The following is a 17,831-nucleotide window of genomic DNA, read 5'->3' as shown; positions in this document are numbered from 1 at the left end:
ACCCTGACCACCCAAGTCGTGTCTGTTCAATTTACTGAATGATTTCATCATATTACCATGTACCGTCCAGGGTCTAAATCTCCCATCATTCCTTTCAGATGTGTGTTTTCAGTCCTGACAGCTTTATATTTCATATCTGAGACCTGAAAGGAGATTAGTAGGTAAAAGTGAATGTAAACTTCATAATGAAAGCTCATGATTCTATTACAATTAATTTTACATTGTTAATATGAGTATTTCCTAAGTGGAGTGGAGGGAACACTTCTTCGGCACGATTATCATAAATCAGGAATTCTCATTTGGTTCTCCTGTGTTCGGTAGGCCCCACTTTACACTCCTTTTCTGATCAGTGCTAAGCTAAAAATAGATAACTCACAATAACGATTCTTTTACGTTTCTTTCCAAGTCTCAAATTCCTTTTCTCACGGCTATTTTCTATTGTAAGCAAATTACCACCTGAAAATCACAATTTTAAAAACATGTTTGAATAACTGTCCATTAACCATCTTTACTACCTGATTAATTTTTAATATGCAAATATGACTTTTATGGTTTTGTTCATTCTGATATTTTTGCAAACTTTCCTGTTTTTTGGGTGGCTACTTCATTTTGTCTTCTAATTTAATTTTTCCTCAGATTTCTTCCTACTTGACAATACTTAGAACATAATATTTACCCTTTTATTTATCTAGGATTCATTTCTATATAAAACAATTCTCTTAAAAACACTTACTTCTATAAATTACAAAATGTATTCCCCTTGACAAAGCCTTAAAAATAGAAGAATATAATGGTGAAAGTAAAAATTCATAATTTAATGACCCAGATCACTGCTAACATGTGTAAAATATCCCAGGTACAACCAATGCTACCATCCCATCCATGCTATTTTTCTTCGTATTGTACATATTAATCGGCTTAAGGCTTATAATTGAGCAGAGGCTGAATCTTTTCTTGTTTTTATAATACACAGGTTTAACAGCCGTGCTATTTCTGAAGTGACCCTTAAATGCCTTGAAAGTTATTGAATGGGACTCTCAAATCCTGTAGACGTGGAGGGGCGGGGAGGGGGCGGGGGAGAAAAAAGGCAGATAAATCCTATGCTTGGAATAGCAGGTTATCAGTTTGATGATGAATAAGGGGTTAAGGGAATTTCAAAATAAATAGGAAAGAAGGGAGGAAGGGAGGGGAGGAGAGAGGAAGGGAGGCTTTGGAAGTTACTTGCAGAGTTTTAACAGCAGAATGTTATAATTGCTGTTTTCCCCCCATGAACCATGCTGTACATTGAGTCCATGTTCAGTAAATGTAAACTAGTTTTCATGTTTCAACATCCATTTTTTTTAAAACCTTAAAATAAATTATATAAAATGGGGGTGAGAAGTATCCAGGAAATACTGGAATAGAGGCTTTTTAGAAGGATAAAAATGTTAATGGAAGGAAACTATAGAAAACAAATTCAGAAAATCTAGAGCATACTGTGGGAGGTGATCAAACTATGGGTCACAGAAAATTTTAGGATGAGATTTAGTCAAACACTGTCGCTTAATCCCTGGTTCTTTTTTGATGACACTTTGCATGATCTCACAAAGGTTTTATGTGACAAAGCATTTCTGTGACGCTAGTCTCAGAGACAATGCCGAGAGATGCAATGCTTCTATCCGTCAATAACGAGGGCCGCTATCTGCACTGAGCAAGAGAGCGGCCTGGGCAGGGCTGTGCTCCGCTCCCATACCTGTTGTTTTGCTAACATTTTTTCCTTGATTTCTAACTCCATCTTCAGCTGTCTCTCCAGAAGGGCAGCTTTCCTCATGATAGTTGCTATAGTGATCTCCTTCTGATGAAGCTCCTCTGTTAGGTCAGAGATTTCGTTCCTCATTCTTTCCTGCTCACAGCTGTGGTGCTCTTCCTCCTGGTAGAGCTGGCTCCTTATCTGCAGCAGAGAGAGTCCAGGGCACATTAACAAGTCCTGTTATTTATGAAGCAGCTGAAAGCTTGTATTGGTCGCGTTCAGTCTTCTTGCCCTACCTTAAAACGTAGGCAGGCCCCACCCACCCCCATTTTCTGATCAATGCTAAATTAAAAACAGATACTTACAATAATGATTCATTTACTTTTTTCCTTCCAATTTCAAATGTTCATTTCTGACTTCTATTTTTTATTGTACATAAATCATCACCTACTGCTGACATTACTTTGATAGGAAGGTGAAGAAAGTATTACCAGACATTTTCCTCCAGCTTTCATTGGTATACAAGAAAACTGCACATAATTAATGTGCACAGTTTTGTGAGTTTGGACCCACACTCATGCTACTATCACCACAATCAAGGTAATAATCATATCCATTAACTGCAAAAGTTTCTTTGTGTCCCTTAGTTATTTAGTGTGTGTGTGTGTGTGTGTGTGTGTGTGGTAAGAGCACTTCTTAAATGTTTACCTGCACAACACCTCACTGCTAACTACAGGCACCGTGCTGTGCAGTGCATTCTGGGACTTAACTCATCTTGTGAAACTTAATTGTATGCCCATTGAGCAACCACTCCAGAGAGCTGTGGTCCAGAACACTGAACCCACGATCCAGAGCAAGCATTTTTTTAGGGAGAAAAATTGGCTGAGAGAGGGTAAGTGATTTGCTCAGTCATAAAGCTACTAACTGACAGAGCCAGGACTACAACCTAGGACTCCTGGCTTTAAATTCAGTACTTTTTTTTTTTTTTTTTTTACTAAATTGTGCTGTATTTTTGTGACTAAACCCTATGTTTTTCAGAATCATGTTATGATAAATTTCAAACTTAATGTGTCCATGAAAACATATCACCTCCTTCTGTAGCCTGTGGAGTCTCATATTCTCAATCTCAGCTCAGGATCACCTTGGACTCCTCCCGCCCTCATACTCCCCAATGCATTCAGGCAGCAAATTCTGTCTCTTCTGTTTCACTCTCTTATATCGCACCCCTCTTCTACCTAGTCTAGCCTCTTACTGTCTTTCTGTATATCATCCACTGGCTCTAATTCTTGGGGTTCGGAGATAAAGTACACAGTCACTAATCTCAAAAATCACAGTCCTTTGGGAGAAACAGGAAAATTAACAGTTACAACACAGTGTCACAATAGATATCAGCAGTCTATGGTAGAGGCAGAACGTGGCGGAGGGGTACCTAACCCAGCCTGGGATGCCAGGGCAAGATTCCCAGAGGAGGGACATCAGACTGTTATTGAAGGGTAAACGGAATCCAGAGGGAAGACAGAGATGGAGAAGGCTCCCAGGCAGAGGACGCAGCCCAGGCACAGGGGTGAGTGCCCACTCAGAACCGGAAGGGGCCTGGAGTGGCTGGGACTGGGCGTGCTGTCCGAAGTCAGGCTGCAGAGTCCGGCAGAGGCCGTCCACAGAGATGTATGTGAATTTACCCCAGGGCACTGCCCTTTAAAGTGGATTCCCCCCCCCACCCCCATTTAGTCTGTAAACATTTCAGGATATCTCTGAAAAAGAACAAGGGCATCCCCCTATCGCCCTCTCTTTTTAAATCATAGCCAGACTGCCTCTAGAAAGTCCTAAAAATACTAATTCCTCAATATCCTCAAGTATCCAGGAAGTATTCAAATTTAAAATTGTATCAGAAGTATAATGCATTTTTAAAAATTTACTTAATTGAAATGTAACTATGAGCCGCACCTTGCGACTAGGTCCTCTCTCTCTTTTTAAAAATATATTTTATTGATTTCTTTACAGAGAGGAAGGGAGAGGGACAGAGAGTTAGAAACATCGATCAGCTGCCGCCTGCACACCTCCTACTGGGGATGTGCCCGCAACCAAGGTACATGCCCTTGACCAGAATCGAACCTGGGACCCTTCAGTCCGAAGGCCAATGCTCTATCCACTGAGCCAAACTGGTTAGGGCTACGTCCTCTCTTTTTAAAGCCTCTCTTTTTGTATGTGTTTGTGTGTGTTCTAAGTGCTCTACATACATCATCTCACTTAATCCCCACACATCTCTCTATTTGGCAGATTAGAAGATTAAGTTCACATAACTGCTCGCAGTCACATTCTGGTGACAGGCTGTCTGATTCCAGGACCGACACTGTGCTGTGGACCCTCTGGGAGCGGAGCCCTCGAAGGTGGTTCACACACAGAGAGCTGGAGTGGGATTCCCTGACGTGGAAAACAGGCATGTCCCGAAGGCAAACCTGGTCCAGCCCCAGGCTATGCTACCAACCCTTATTCAGTGATGGCGAACCTATGACACGCGTGTCAGCACTGACACGCGTAGCCATTTCTGATGACACGCGGCCGCATGCCGAGGATGAAACATTTGCTGCTCCTGAGGATGAAACATTTGCGACTAGAGTCTTGGAGTTAGTTTTTTCCTCAAAGTGACACACTACCCGAGTTATGCTCAGTTTTTTGGCGAAGTTTGACACACCAAGCTCAAAAGGTTGCCCATCACTGCATCTGATTCTATTCTTATCACTGACGCTTTCAGAATTTCAGAGTTGGACGTGATCTTAGAAATCACATGATCCAACCCCATCACTTAGCAGATAGAAAAAAAAAAAAAGACTCAGAGGGCAAGGAACTGGCTGAGTCTACGTTATCCAGCTCCTTGGAGCAAAAGAGGAGGTGAGGAAAGTGAAGTACAGGTGCCTCACCCTGAGGACAATGTTACAAGTCTCCTTTCATCTCCAATCTTCTCTCTCCAGGCTTTTCCTTATAATTTTTTTTTTAACTAGGTTGTTCTGTAGTTGGTCCCAGTTTGAATTTTGCTGTTTGCATCCCTGTGGTGTAGTTTACATGTTGTTGTTTTTTAATGTTAGAAAATGAATATGCTATAATGAAAATGGAGTAAACTGCTTTTCCCATTTAGTTATTAAAACAACACGCTGTACTGCAAAACTTCCTTCTAAATGAGATTAACTTGCCTAGCTATAAATAATTTTGGGCTTTATTAAAAATGTCAATTTTATCACAAATAAATGACTAAAACTAGTTCTATGTTAAAAAGTGAAGATACATAATATATGGCACTTGTTGGTTTTATTACCAGAGAATGAAAATGCTCTCCACAAACACTTCCTGGGAGCTATAGCTATTTATACACAACTCCTTTGCTACCTTTTCTGCACGGCAGTGCATGATCTACAGGTCTCCGAGAGCCTATGAAGAGATTTGTGCCTTGTATTCTCTCCTTCCATAGCAAAACAGTGTAAAATCAGTATATTCCTTCTATTACTCAAAGTTTTATTACTCTTTCTAGATCTATGAGGTCAAAACAGTGTAACTACACTTTAGGTGGCTTTAATCAACATTTTAACATAATGTATCCACTGGATACACCAGAAAGAACAGTGTTTTAAAGTTATAGTTTTACATGCCAGTAAAATCAGTTTTATGGGAATATGTGAAAAATATAAGGAAAATGGTCATTAATTCACATCACCTTTCCTACACATCATAGTTGCCTCACAGTCAACTCTCTGGGAGACAGGATTTATCTTTCACATCATCGTATTTCCTACAGAAAGAAGCAGAATAGCTAGTAGTCCTACTAGATGCTCAGTGAATGTTTATTGAATTTATACAAACAATAATTGAAGTTATGACCCCATACAATTATGGGAGATCTGAGCCTTAAGATTAATGAATTCATTCTCTAATAGTTATTTTCACTTATTGTGTGTCTGGCACTGTGCTGGCAATTCAAAACTACACCCAGGTTTTTCCTATTTTTAGCATTTGTTTAGATTAAATAGCATTGGATATACTGTGTGATCGTCAAACCTAAAGAACCAGAGAAGTGAGTAGTAGCTGTGATAAACTTACGGAAGAGAGCCACTACTGGATTTTCCTAGAGAGAGAAGAGGGTACACTTTTTGTAGGAGGGAAGAACCACAGTGCCCAGGTCTTACTCATCCTTGTATTTCTAGCTCCTGGGAGAGCACTTGGCACATGGTAGGTGCTCAGTGACAAAATGTGGGCGTAACCTATACCAATAGCAGCCAATGTCTGTCTACCAGGTGCTTCCTCTGAGCTAGGCAGGCCCTGTTCTAAGCACTTCACATGTGTTATTATTTATGGATTTTAACTTAGAGGAAGAGTATGAACTCTGAGCCAGGTCACCTGGATTCTCATCTGGCCTCTGCCAGATTAGTTGTATAATATTGGGAAAAATTACCTAGTCTTAGCTTCCTCAAATATTAAAAGAGAATAATACTAGTACCTACCTTGTAAGATGGTTGTGAGGAATAAATGAATTAGGATTTGTTAAGCCTTTAGAACAGCTCCTGGCACGTGGTAAGTGCTATTTAAGTAGTTCATTTGAGCCTCATCACAACCTTAGGAGGTATGTTACTAATGATCCCATCCCCATCCCCATCCTAGAAATGGGGACCCTGAGCAACTTGCATACACAACTCCCAAGCTTGCGCATTAACATGTGGCTGATGCCCATCTGTGGTCTCATACTTCTTGCTATAAGCTCCCTCTCATGGAGCTACAGGCCCTCCACATTTCACAGGCAGTCTCCTGTGGCAGAGTGATGTCCTAGTGTTTGTGGTTTTTATAGCAGCACACAGAAGAATGTCAGTCTTAGCAGCTTGGAGAAGAATAAGAAGGAAAAAGAAGGGAGTGAGAAGGAAGGCTCCCTCCCCTCCCCCCCCCCCCCCCCCCCCCCAGGGAAAGACTGCCTGGAAGAATGGAGCTCCTTATTTTCCATACCTTAGTCAGTTCTTTCTCATGATTTGGTTGATCTGGGTTCAGTGAAAACAGTTCTTTCCTTTTCCTTTCTGGTTCTTTAATAGAAGGTGAATAAGATGATTCAAGTCTACAAATCCAAAGGAGTAAAAATTAAGCTAACTTGATAAATTATATTGTTAATTTAGACCATCACAGATAGATTATTAGTTTATTGGAAACATTTCAAGGTACAGAAATTGCAAGTTACAATACATTCAGATCTCATAAGTATTTACATATTTAACTGAGTGCAAATGTTTTTAGCTGGAATAAAAACACCCAGCTAGCAATTAATATGGGATTTTAATTATGCATTAAAAATTGGCAGAATACTTGGTTTGCATATGGAGGTAAGATTTTTGGATGAGAAAAAAAATCCTGTCTCCTATAATAAAATAGCTTGAGAACCATCAGAAAAGAAAATACACCTGAGTTGTTTCTACAGCATGGAAAGAAACTATGTCAGCAGGAATCTGAGGGAGAAACCGCTCCATAAAAGTGTTCCAAAATGATTGAATCTGACAGGCTACTCAGAGAGAGCTCAACTACATCTATTCTTTGGCTGTTCAATTTATAAAATGGAGTTGCAACCACATACAGATATAGAGAGCAAAAGCGAGAATTAGTATAAAAAGTACAATTTCCACAGGAAGCTTGGAGTAGTATAAGCAGGTAATGTGTACATCAGGGAAGTTGGTAAAATAAAATCATTAAAGCAGAATAAATAAAGATAACTAGACAAGGAAAGCAGTGTGCGTTCTATTGCCTCACTAATCTGGTCGAGTCCAGGGTTCTGAGAAATGTACCCACTTGTACAATTTTAGATTTCCAAAGAACTTTGTAAAAGGGTCCACAGATCAAAAACTCAAGTCACATAACCAAAACAAAATCTGAGAAAAATAACCAATGAAGAGATTAAAAATAAAGAGGTATTTTAAAAGGTGCAAATTTATAGTGATATCCTTGAGATACATGTGTCTAGACTGGATGTATGTTTTTAAAATCAAATATACAGAGTGTCCAAAAATGTATACACATTTAACACTGATAGCTCAATTTATGTTTCTTTCTTTCCAGATTTAACCCATTGGAATTAATAATTATTCAAAGTATATATACAGTTTTGGGGGACATCCTATATATATTGAGTGTAGAAAACAGAATATGGAGTATATTTGCTGCTATACTGTCCTCCAGGAAAAAACATTGTCAGCATTTTTGTGTATATTTCTTTTTTTTTTTTTACTATGCATGTGTATACATACATACACATTTCCCATACAATTAGAATGTACTGCACATATTATTTTTCAGTCTTCTTTTACTAGTATTATTCACTCAGTAATATATTGGGAGCATTTTACCCAGTATTCTCCTAAAATGTTATTTCAAGATCAATCTTAACATTTTCTTATTTGCTATGATTTTCAAATTTCATTTGAAAATGAATTTTCCTTTTTTCAATTCTTCCTAAGCAATTTCAGGGGGTGGAACGCTAAACTGAATGGCAAAATCCTCATGATGATCTTGTAAATTTGAGTGAATAGAACAAATATCAAACTTCAATGTGGACAAGTTCATAGAAGAGAACAATAGTCATGCTAATGTAAAATGGTAATATAAATATATAAGGGAACTATCATTTGTCACATAGGAAAGGAATGTTGGAAATATTTTTAATAACTCTCAGAACATATCAGCCTAAGGTGCTTCAACAACTGAAAAAAAAGAAAAAGCTAACAAAATCTTAGCATTATTGAGAGAAGTTCTGATCATGAATAAATCATTACAATGCTACTTCTATAAAACTATTGTATGTCTACTACTTTCAGGGGCTGCTTCACCTTAACACAACTATAAAGAAGAAACAGAGTCTAAATGAAAGAAACCGGAACAATATAAAGGGCAGGACCACATTCATATGAGAACAAATTAGGATTAGAAGCTTTCAATGGGAAAGATGAAGGCTGAGAAGACTATGCTCAAAGTCTAAAATAAAATAGAAGCTGTGAAAGTTAAATAACTGTTCATCAACTCTCAGAATACTAGAACTGAGTAATACGATCCAAATGAGAAAGATGTAGTTTGGAGACCAAAATAAATACCAACATAAATAGAGGATGGCAGCCAGGCATAACAAAAGAGTTATATTGGCCAAATATGTGAATAATTGCAAGATTTTAGCTTAAATCATGAATTGAAGGAAAGTTGGCTCTGTTTGGAATTTAGCACTGGCCTGTAAGATCGCTCCACTTCACAAAAACAGGAGACTTGGTTGAGCAGTATGCTGTTCTAGGAAATTTATGTTTTTAGGCATATACATCCCTTGTGTGAAGACATTTCTCACCAATTCACTACACTGGAACAGTGGCTTGCACATAATATATTTCCAATAGATTTATTAATGATTGGTGATGATGATACATAGCTTGTATACAGAGCACTCAATAATGCTGACTGCCTAATAGGAGGCATTCTACTAGCCTTGGTGAGACATACAATAGGTCATTTTTAAGAATCTTAATTTGCCATTTTTGTAAAGGGTAGACCTCAGGCAGGCAAGTACCACAATTTTGAAGAAATAATTGTTACCTTTAAAACAATGCAATCATCTTTCAATAAAATATCCCTCACCATTTGGCTATTCAGTTTTTAAAATCCTATCATTAGTCTGGCAATAGCCTTCAGAATTGAGAAGGATTCAAGTTCTAATAAGAATTAGAACATCAATGAATGGTTGGAACCATCACACTGTCTATTCACGAGCATAAATATTTAATAATCTGCAACTGTCTATTTCCTTTGTGGTTATGGAATATGCAATATCTGTCTGATTTTAAAAGAGGGAAAATATTTCTAACAAAACCCGTAAATGAAACTGATAAGGTGATGAGTGTGGAGGCAAAATTAAATACAAGATTTATAGGTGAAAAAGTTAACAAGTTTATAGGCAAACTAGAGGCATTTCAAAAATATGAAATGAATCTTATTTATATATAATTAAATGCCAGCTTTATAGTATTGTTTTAATAACATCCTGAAGAATAAAAGTTCTAAGAAAATTTCTGACTCAGTATAACACATACGTATCCATAAACCAGAACATGATATATTTTCTAGGTAATATATTAATTTTGAAGATAAAATAACCATTAATTTGATTGTTAATATCTAATAATTAACAGCATGTTAATACAAAACAAAGAGACTTTTAATTCTAGTTTCAAATATAAAATTCTTAAAAAGTCAAACAGTATATTTTGAGCAGTTTCCCTCAGGCTGCTGAATATAAAGATTACCTTTTTTTATTTTCTTGCGCATTTTGGCACTCTCCTATTTTTAATAATTCTCTGTGCAACTGCAGTCGTTCCATTTCTATAATTCTCAAGAGATCATCACGTGACTGTAACTCACTTTTCACCTCTGAGAGTCCTGCTTCCATGGCCTCAATAAAAACATCAAACATGTTCAATGCTCATATTTGGATGTCATGATGTATAATAACATAGTTTAACATGTTTAACATCTATGAACCAGCCTAATTTCAAATGAACTGATTGATAGTCCTTTGCTGGCTCTGTCTCAGAGAATTCATTCCTTCATTCATTCCTCCATTCATATTCCTTCATTCATATAGAGGAATTCATTCCTTCATTCATTCCTTCATTCACATTTTATTTATTTATTTATTCAGCAGTTGATGGGCATTTGGGTGTTTCTTCTTTTTAGCTATTATGAACAATACTGCTTTGAAAAGATATGTACAAGCTTATATGTGTGGATATATGTTTTCTTATTCATTAATTCTTATCCAAAAATTCCTAGAAATATAATGGTGTACACAATATAGAACTTATGCATTCCCAGATAAACTTTTTTACCAAAGCCTTAAAATTTACATTATTTTATAGGAGACCTAGAGACCTGGTTCAGTGAAGGACTTAATTAGCCCCAGAAGTTCCTGGCTGGCTCTGAAAAAAGTATCTATAATAGTAATAGTCTAGGTCCGTGGTCGGCAAACTGCGGCTCGTGAGCCACATGCGGCTCTTTGGTCCCTTGAGTGTGGCTCTTCCACAAAATACCACGGCCTGTGGGCGAGTCTATTTTGAAGAAGTGGCATTAGAAGAAGTTTAAAAAATTTGGCTCTCAAAAGAAATTTCAATCATTGTACTGTTGATATTTAGCTCTGTTGACTAATGAGTTTGCTGACCAGTGGCCTAGGTGGTGTCACGCCCTCATGTTGTCACAAGATGGCCACATGCACAGCGGAGGCAGGGCCCAGTGGAGGAGGCAGGTCAAGGCAGGGGAGGGCAATTGGGGGCGATCAGGCCAGCAGGGGCGGGCAGTTGTGGGCAATTAGGCTGGCAGGGGAGGGAAGTTGGGGGCCATCAGGCCGGCAGGGGAGGGCAGTTAAGGGCAATTAGGCTGGCAGGGGAGCAGTTAGGCATCAATTAGGTTGGCAGGGGAGCAGTTAGGGGGCAATCAGGTTGACAGGCAGAAGTGGTTAGGGGCAATCAGGCAGGCAGGCAGGCTAGCGGTTAGGAGCTAGTGGTTCTGGATTGTGAGAGGGATGTCCAACTGCCGGTTTAGGCCCAAATCCACAGGAATCACATCCCCCGAGGGGTCCCAAATTGGAGAGGGTGCAGGCTGGGCTGAGGGACAGCCCCCCATGCACTAATTTTGTGCACCGGGTCTATAGTCCTATATATTAAAAAGCTAATATGCAAATAGTCATCACGCCCTTGTGCCCTCGTGCCCTCGTGCCGAGACCGGGGGACCAGGGAACCTGAGACTGCGCCCCCTGCCCTGGCGCCGGGGGACCTGAGGCCACGCCCCCCACCCAGCGGGGATTGACGGGGGACCTGAGGCTGCACCCCATGCCCAATGCCGGGCTGGGGGACCTGAGGCGGCACCCCCTCCCCCCCACCCTGCGGGGATTGACGGGAGCGTGGCTGGCCAGGTCTGGGTCTCATGCGATTTCGAGGCGTGCGTGGGTGGGCAGGGACTTGACTCTGGGTTCCATGGCACACCCCAGACTCTGACAGGAGGGAGATTTCATATACATTTTACTAATTTTCTTTCATCTCTGACACTTCTATTATAGAGAAAGGGCAAATAGCAATATTAAAATATTTCCTCGAATTAATCCCCTTTTAATGTGCATGGATTTCGTGCACTGGGCCACTAGTAAGAATATATGCAAATAGGTGATTTAATAGTCTTATTTGGATAAAGTGCCTGTTTCAAACAGTGGGACTTTGAGATAAGTTTAAAATTTTAATATAAACAAAAGAAATGTGAAACAATAGATTAGCAAATAGTAACACAAATTAATCTGATGTGAATGTCATCCATTACTTTGCCCAGTTGAAGACAATTATCTGGGCTCCTTGCTTTGCAAATTTGCCACCAGGGAGCAATCTAACATGAAGCTGCATGTAGAAAAGTGGGCCTGCCTCCACTTGGGCAGTGCCACACAGGGGTCTCCAACCCCAGGCCAATGAACTGTAGTGTCACCTCGGGCTAGAGTTAACAGAAATTCTGTAAAATGGCATAACAATGGAGTCTATTTGTTTACTGTTAATGAAAATAATACCTGTGAGAGTAACACTTGGAGATATCATTAAGGGGAAAAAATGCTTATTTATTGTGATGATCTAGCTCTATAAGGAGGGGGATTTATGTTAAAATTGGAATTCTTCATAATACAAATCAACATTAATGATCTGATACATTTTTCTTACATGATTAAATATGAAAAAGTTTTATTATAATTGACAACAGAATGGAAATTGACTTAAAAGAGGTCAATTTACCTCTTTGATAAAGCGAGAGTTGTCTTTTTACTTATGCAATATCCCTTTGAATTCAATGTTAATAATATCATTAACCTAAGAATTAGTGAATTTATTTAACTGAGATGTTTATTTTAAATTGACATGATTTTGCATAAAAGTTAAATCAGTTATTTTCAATGTGGATGCAAATATTCAGGAAAATGATTTTTTGGTATTTGTTTCAGATATTAGAACACTTTCAAGTTTGTTGGGAACAGCTGGGGTAAGTAAAGCTACTTTTTTAACTGTGAATTTTATGAAATCTAAGTACAGATGAGGTATTTCAAATGAAGACTTACTATCTAAATTGAGATATGTTCTAAGTGTAAAATACCCACCAGATTTTGAAGATTTAATATGAAGAGAAATGGGAAATATCTCATTAATAATTTTTACATTGATTACATGTTGAAATAATACTTTAGGTATATGTTTGTTGAAGAAAATATATTACTATTATATATTAATCTCACCCATTTCTTACTAATTCTTTTAATGTATCTACTAGAAAAATTCAAATTATATTTGTGGCTTGCCTTATATTTCTACTGGACAGTGTTGCTATAGTATTTGATGACACATTAACAAGCAAACAAAAAGGGGTCAAGGTTTTCATGGCATAAATATTTGAAAAAATTCAGAACAATTTATTTGTCATTAATCATCAATGGGAAATATTGCACACTTTATAAATGTAAGTGTAGTGCAGCACAGTGATTAAATATTTTCAATGAAATTCTTATGTATACTCACACATTTCAGTGTTATAGAAGGATAGTGAGAAGATGCGATTCATGTGAAAATTCAGATGCACATGACATTAAAGTGTGTTATAAACTAAAGAGAATTTTATATGCAATAAGTGACAGTAATTCAAATTGAAATTATTGTTTTTTTTAATTCATGTGCAAGATGTGGAACACTGTCATATGACAGTTTTGCAAAAAGAAAAACTTCTTTCTAACTACAGCACTGGTTACAGTAATTACTTACCTCTAATTATTCCCATTTTGTAAAATACACATTTTGTAAAACAAGCTTAAGGCCCATCTGTTTAGTTAGAAATTTGCCTAATGGTTTGAGAGAAGCTGTGATTTTATTTTTTATTATTTTAAGAATTTATCTTTGTTGTTGAAGAGCATTACAGATGTCCCCCCCCCCCCGTAGTCCCCCCTTCCCTGCTCCCACCCCATCCCCAGGTCTTCATCACACTGTTGTCTGTGCCCATGGGTTGTGCATATATGCATATATGTTCTTTGGTTAACCTCTTCCCACCCAACCCCCTTTTCCTCTAAGATTAGTCAGTCTATTTCATAGAAAAGCTATGATTTTAAACCTTCAAATCAGCTACCAAATAGCAAATAATTGATATCTTATCACTTAATATTTATTCTAAAGCAAAAGAATGAAACATAAGTAAAAATTGGAAATAAAAGAGAAATGTCCAAATGAAAGCATTATTTTCAGCATTTTTTTCTAAATGCATCAAAAATAGCATTCTCCTGGGAATAGAGATCTTATCTTGAATTTTAAAAAACCAAATTGCTTCTCAAAATCTTTTAGTTAGAATTAAATTGTGTGTGTGTGTATACTCTAGAATAATTTGGTTTATTTTTTAACACATGCAATTCTTTTGTAAAATATAAAATTAAAATTCTTAGTTTAAATTTAATAGTGTTCCTAGATCCAAGGGTAATTAAATTATTTTTTTAATGAATAAATGTTTATAAAAATAACTCTGGTAACTTTTTCATAGAAATTGGTGGACAATAAATCAATAATAACAGTCACATTAAAATTTATCATTAACCATGAAAAACATCACAAAGTAGAATTAGAGAATTACTGGTGATGAATATGAGAAAACTAACATTTCAAAGTTTAAAAGCAAAGTTTCTCAACCCAGCACTATTTACATTTTGGTCTGGATAATTCTTTGTTATGAGGGTTGTCTTGTGCATTGTAGGATGTTTAGCAACATCCCTAGCCTCTACCCACTAGATGTCATTAATAACCCTTTCCCCTGTAGGGACAACCAAAATGTATCCAGGTATTACCAAGTGTCACCTGGGGAGCAAAATCACCCAGGAGAGAACCACTGATTCAAAGGAAAATTATAATGATAGGACAGTTAATACTGTCTTTTATTTTATAACCTGTAGTATAAATACCCATAAAATGATATTTCACAATTATATTGACTTCTCTGAATAGCTGGATTTTTATTTTGTTAGGATATATCCAGGGACATTTAATAAATTGTTAAGTACATTAACATATGTTATACATAAGGAAAAGTCAAAGTGGGTAGCATGGACTTTCCTTAGCCCAGACAACCCACAGAGCCTTCTCAGGAGTATGTGTAAGGCCCTGGAAGTTTGAATAAATCTTAGGTTGAGGGGTGAGTCATATCCTGTTGATCTTGGCTCCGGAGGGCAAGTCAATGAACTGATATTGCTAAAGGCCAGGATGGCCTTGGCTAGCTGGTGGTTTGAGTTCTCTCACTTCCTGCTACATGTTCAGACTTTCAGGTTGCACTTGCTCTCTTCCTGTCGATAGGTGTGCGTCAGTGTGATAAGTGTGAGAAGCACAGGTTTAAGACAGTTACCTGGAGAGAGGGTCGAGATTATAATCTGAACTGAGAATGTTAATTTATTAATGTTTCTCAATGTACACTCTTCCTCTCTTTGTAACATACTCTCTTTTACAAGACTCTCCAATTTACTTTCTGGAGAAGTATAAATGATGGAGTACTGAGATGTAAAAGGGTGGGGTGCTCAAGGCGAGCATTACAGAAAGTTAGTCATGCTTCCCAGACAGGGCAACAAGTGGCTCTTTCTAGTATATGGGGTAAGAGCAGCGACTTTTTTTATTTTTTATTTATCTTTATTGTTGAAAATATTACAGATGTCCCCTTTGTTTGAGAGCATCAATCTCTATTCTGCAAGTGAGCCAAGGCCTGGAAGCTGAACCTCGGCCTCTAAGAGGGAATGTTCTGAGATGCTGTAATAGGTGCAAACAGGATGCTTTTGAGAGTGTTTAAGAGGAGCTATTGTTAGTGAAGAAGCTGACCCTCACTGAAGGGTAGAACCAGAATTATGAAATCTGTTCCAGGCAAACTAAAGATTTCTACGGACCAGCACCCAAAAGACTCCCAAGAAGAGACAAAGAGAACTCTTCAGTTCCTGAGATGTAGGGGAGAATATTCAGGAAGCACCCAGAAAAATAATCTATTGATTATGATCCTGGTGCAGACTCTAGCAGTACAAAGACAGCTGCATAATGTAAATTTTGGAATCTCAGAGGGAAGGCTGGGGAGGGTGGGAGGATGGGAGGTAATCAACTAAGTCGTCTTTAAATCAGGGTAGAGGCATGGGCAGTTGTCCAGTACCCAGGAAAATGAAGGGGAAGTAGCTCTGAAAGGGAGAGACCCTTCAGAACACCAGCAACCATGAAAACCCAGCTTCAACAGGACTAGGTAGGCTGACGTGGAGCTAAACACCAGAAACCACCTAGACCACTTCTAGAGCAGGAGTCAGGGCTAATCTCACTCCTGTTATGGTGAGGCCAGAGAAAGCATCGGGAATACCTTTTCTATGCCTGGAAAATCTATGGCTTCCTGGTGTTTAGTATTTGTGGTTTAGCTTTGTTTGTTTGTTTACATCTGTATTCTAATTTGTATTAGAATAACAAACCGCTCCCAAACAAAGCTGGAATTTGGGATGGGGGAGTGTACTTCTCTTAGAAATGCCACAGAATAGAAGCTGGCAGCCTTGTGTTCTGTCTCCTTGCAAATTGGGGCAAGGGGACATCAGAAGAGTAGATGCTGGCAGAGAAGGAAGTTAAAGGACTAACCGCATATATAATCCCTAATGGAGCAGAATCGGGGGAATGAGGGGTTGGCCCAAGACTAATAAATGACCCTGGGAGTTGAAGTGGCAGGAGATCCTGAGGTGGCGTATCTTAGAGAAGAAAGTGGAGTCTGCTCAGATAGTGACCTGGAAAAGTATCCTCGGCATGGGGAGGGGATGAAGTGGGACTAAAAAACAGGCCAATTGTGGAAAGAGGCTGAGCGTTTGGAAGTGGGAGATAAGACCTAGAAAGGGAGATAGAACCACAGAATGTCTCATGTACAAGGGATACTCATGAATAAGAAATGCATATTTAGTCAAATTGGTAATGACCCATTTTGATGAATGCGGTATAACTTCAGTGGTTGCAAAAAGTAGAAAAGATATTTTTGAGTTAAGACAATTAATGCTTGGAAAAACCATCAATCACATCTGTCAGTGTGGAAGTTAACAAAAAACAAAGAAAGAAACAAACAAATTCCAGGTTACTGTTTGATAAATGATGATGGTAAGGTTAACGATGATAAATTAGAGAGTCACCCCCATGCTTCTTAGTGAGATTATTAGAGTATTGAACCCTCAGTGATTTCCTGGATCTCCACCCCAGGATTCCTGTAAGCCAAAGAGGCACAGGATCAGAGAGTGAACAGGGAGGACAGAGGGTGATGTGTGGTTAAAGGGCCCTGGTTTTTAGGTCTAAGGTGTGTAAGTGGCCTCTGTTACACTGCACTGAATACATCATCATTACACCTCTGCAGAACCAAGGTGCTCTAGTGGGTAAAGTACCTATGGGATTAATGAATTTACTCATCAAGTGATAATTCGTTACTAAGAGGAAATATGAGCTGAATTTACACGTGAAATTAGCTTTGAGTTATCATTTATACGAATCATGGGCAAGATCAGTTGAAAATAAATATATATTCACCTGGCACTGTCTTTGGTACATTTTCAGTTCCTGTAAGAGCTTCTGATTTTCATCTTGTAACTTATTCCGGCTTAATGCTATTTCACTCACAGCTGATTTTAGTTTTTCAATAATGAACTCATCTCTTCCACTCGTTTCACAACTAGCATCTGGTTCACATATCAACCGAGGAATTTCAGAGCTGCTGTCCCCTTCCATGCACTGCTTCTTACCATTTAGTTGAGTTTGGTAACTTTGTGCCTGTTTCTGGGGAAGATGAAAATTGTGAAAATTAAATGGAGAATATCATATGTAAGTTTACTTAAAGAATGATAGGACCCTGGCCTGTGTGGCTCAATTGGTTGGAGGTTGTCCCAAATACCGAAAGATTTCAGGTTCAGTTCCTGGTCAGGGCACATACCTAGGTTGTGGGTTTGATCTCCAGTCAGGGCATGTATGGAAGGCAATCGCTAGATAGTCTCTCACACCAATACTTCTCTCTCTCT

General features: G+C 38.3%; 1 protein-coding gene and 1 long non-coding RNA gene across 6 annotated transcripts in view; one reads left to right on the top strand and one right to left on the bottom strand.

Annotated features, from left to right (window-relative positions):
• LOC307109882 overlaps nucleotides 1–17,831 on the top strand; it is a 119,547-nt gene that overhangs the window by 10,252 nt on the left and 91,464 nt on the right. Inside the window, exon 2 of the long non-coding RNA XR_013814417.1 lies at nucleotides 12,753–12,790. This is a non-coding gene — a long non-coding RNA (uncharacterized lncRNA). The remainder of the gene's footprint in view (nucleotides 1–12,752; nucleotides 12,791–17,831) is intronic.
• DEUP1 (deuterosome assembly protein 1) overlaps nucleotides 1–17,831 on the bottom strand; it is a gene marked incomplete at both ends in the record, with an annotated part of 75,692 nt that overhangs the window by 22,020 nt on the left and 35,841 nt on the right. For 3 of the 5 annotated variants that reach the window (XM_079788837.1, XM_079788838.1, XM_079788839.1), the window contains 5 exons: nucleotides 57–143; nucleotides 1,733–1,930; nucleotides 6,713–6,818; nucleotides 10,030–10,175; nucleotides 17,347–17,592. In XM_079788837.1, the coding sequence (XP_079644963.1) occupies nucleotides 57–143; nucleotides 1,733–1,930; nucleotides 6,713–6,818; nucleotides 10,030–10,175; nucleotides 17,347–17,592 (783 nt within the window). The remainder of the gene's footprint in view (nucleotides 1–56; nucleotides 144–1,732; nucleotides 1,931–6,712; nucleotides 6,819–10,029; nucleotides 10,176–17,346; nucleotides 17,593–17,831) is intronic. The other 2 variants (XM_079788840.1, XM_079788841.1) reach the window with 2 other exon arrangements.

The sequence above is a fragment of the Cnephaeus nilssonii genome, assembly GCF_951640355.1.
Source record: "Cnephaeus nilssonii genome assembly, chromosome: 13".
NCBI classification, from domain to species: domain Eukaryota; kingdom Metazoa; phylum Chordata; class Mammalia; order Chiroptera; family Vespertilionidae; genus Cnephaeus; species Cnephaeus nilssonii.
This window is presented reverse-complemented; position numbering and strand designations above follow the sequence as displayed.